This window comes from Amphimedon queenslandica, unplaced genomic scaffold (genome assembly GCF_000090795.2).
Source record: "Amphimedon queenslandica unplaced genomic scaffold, v1.1 AMPQUscaffold_13137, whole genome shotgun sequence".
Classification (NCBI taxonomy): domain Eukaryota; kingdom Metazoa; phylum Porifera; class Demospongiae; order Haplosclerida; family Niphatidae; genus Amphimedon; species Amphimedon queenslandica.
Genome location: NW_003546627.1, coordinates 8128 through 10758, shown reverse-complemented (window position 1 = coordinate 10758; position 2631 = coordinate 8128). Strand labels below are relative to the sequence as shown.

The 2631-nt window shown below is 32.8% G+C and overlaps 1 protein-coding gene across 4 annotated transcripts in view; it reads right to left on the bottom strand.

The window, feature by feature from the left end:
* LOC105314022 (transcriptional adapter 3-like) overlaps positions 1-2631 on the bottom strand; it is a 4559-nt gene that overhangs the window by 445 nt on the left and 1483 nt on the right. For all 4 annotated transcript variants that reach the window (XM_020000927.1, XM_020000928.1, XM_020000929.1 and 1 more), the window contains 5 exons: positions 1472-1571; positions 1243-1384; positions 891-973; positions 523-666; positions 92-169 (listed from right to left, as the gene is read on the bottom strand). In XM_020000927.1, the coding sequence (XP_019856486.1) occupies positions 92-169; positions 523-666; positions 891-973; positions 1243-1384; positions 1472-1571 (547 nt within the window). The remainder of the gene's footprint in view (positions 1-91; positions 170-522; positions 667-890; positions 974-1242; positions 1385-1471; positions 1572-2631) is intronic.

Below are 2631 nucleotides of genomic sequence, written 5' to 3'. Positions count from 1 at the left end.
CAAGATTAAAGAAGATACACACACAATTAAACTACATGGTATATGGTATAAGGTAGAGAAGAAATGGAAGATGATTTCATCACAAACTTACAACAGCTTTTAGCTCAGTTTGTGCTTTCACTAATTCTTTAACAACCTCATCTTCATCATCAGAGCTGTCCCTCTGTGACTAACAGGAACAAAAAAGAAGGACATTATACTATGCTATTGTACAGTCATGTTCATCATACTTAATTGGGCAAAGCCCACTAAGACGAGAAAACGTTTGTATGGGGATAGGGTTGTTTAACTATAATAAAGTTAAATGGCCTAATCATTATTGAAAGTGGGTATGGTCACAATGAAATAAAAATGGAGGCTATCAGTAAATCTGTGCTCATTTGCAGCAAATGCTTATTATAAAACTAAACTGCTATCCGAAGACTTCTCTAGCAGCAAACAATAGTGTGGCTGAGGGCTGAGCCTCTTCAAATGTTTTACATTCTTCTAGTTTACTATTATTATCTAAAAGTGATTGCTTACTTCAGGTGGGTCCAGTAGTCCTAGTGTTACCAGTTCCTCTTTTAGTCTCCTCTCAAGAGCAGCTGGTGAAATAACTGTTGAAGAGAAAGAGTCCGCTTTACCGGAAGAAAATAACTGAGAACCATGAGGAGAATCAATGAACGTCTGAAAATAAAATAAAGATAATAATAATAATAATAATAATAATAATAATAATAATAATAATAATAAATAATAATAATAATAATAATAATAATAAATAATAATAGATAATAATAATAATAATAATAATAATAAATAATAGATAATAATAATAATAATAATAATAAATAATAGATTATAATAATAATAATAATAATAATAATAGTTTATAATAAAAGGTGACATACTGCCATTAGTTTCTGGGTGAGTGGTCCATAGCTAGTGCATGTATTGGATCTATTAGCAGTCATTCCTTCATTGAATAAAATATCTAAAAATAATACAAAATTAATACTATTCCTACAGTACATAATAACGTATAGTGGAAAAATTTGGAGGGAGTCAAATTTGGTAAATTGCTAAATTTTGGTGATTGGTTAATTTTAATTTGGCAAATTAGTGGCCACGTGCCATTCAGCATGCGTGTAATGGCTCAAAATGGTGGATCTTATTTTGGCAAATGGCTATCAAAACACCAAATTCACCTAATTTAATTCCCTCCAAAATTTCCCACTATACGGTACCCTCTCTCTTCCTCACTGGTTTCATCTTGTAGGTCTTTAGTTAGTCCAGAGTGGAGTCTAGCAGTCTCTGTTCCTTCTTCATTCAGCTCCTCCATCAGCCACTGCTGACTGTAGTGCTGCCCTTGACTGGGTATCTCAAATAAACTCTTGTCAAAATTCTAAACACAAAATTAAATAAAATAAGAGTAATGCGGATATTCTTTAATGATGCATGTGTAGTAGTTTTATTTTTAATAATTTCTTACATTATCTTGTGCTTGAAGATTATGCAAATCATTCTCCGTTATGTCAGCAAAGTACGGTTCCAGTGAAGCCCAAAATTTATCAGCCCCCTCAGTTTTAGATCTAAAAACAAAGCAAAGAAAATAAAACTACAACATTTTAATGAGACTATTATCATATGATTATTAATTTAGTTACATGTATATACAATTTATGCTGGAATACACTGTACATATACATGTACATGTACATACATATACATGTAGTTAAATTCTAACTATTATAATAAATTATATTAAGAGGATTTTAGTTAGAACTTAGATTATAGTCAGGTAAAATGAGGCAATTTGATTGGTCAAATGAGGTAATCTAAGTAGCTTAGTTACCTCTTAATAACTTCTTAGATTACTTGTTAATAACCATTATTAATTTATAATAATAAAATTGTTATTTTTATTGAATATTTACAGTCAAATTTGTGCAGTTACTGAAAGCAATTCATGGTTCACCTCCATCGACATTTAAAATTTTGTTTGTTGAGTATTTTGAATGTTCGCTATCTGATATCTGAATCATTTGTTCAGCTGTGATGTCCTCTTGTAGCTTCTCACTCCATCGATACTATCAGTGGTGACCAGTGCGTTCCATCAGTTATCAGTTGTTGGTCAACACCTTATAAACGGGTCACTGCAGTTGCTTGTAAAGAATGATTAGTTTTGACTCCTTTTATTCCTCCCATTTCAAGCATTGTTTTTGCCATCATACCATTGTTTTTTGTTTTGTTCATTCAAACATTGTTTTGTTCATTATAGATACCACACACCATGTGGTATAGTATTAGGAACATAACTGAGTTCAGTGCCGCCGGTCTTTTTTCCTCACTTCCAGGACAAACATTTCCATAGATTTTGCTAGCTCTTTGCGACTGAGAGACATAATAGACGGAGTTTCATCAAGTTGTAGCTTCCACCTACCTGTATACCAATTATTCCATTGGTTTATGCACCAATATATAATTGTTTCTGCCCTCGTTTTTTGCCGGTTACGGATGCCAGCACTCGCTGGTTTGCGATAGTGTATCTTTGTCCTTGTACTGTTTGCTGCAGAGCCCTATAACAGGACAGGCTAGTATTGTAGAAGACCGTCATTGCCGAGTGACATCTTTGTCGGACCTAGCTAGTTT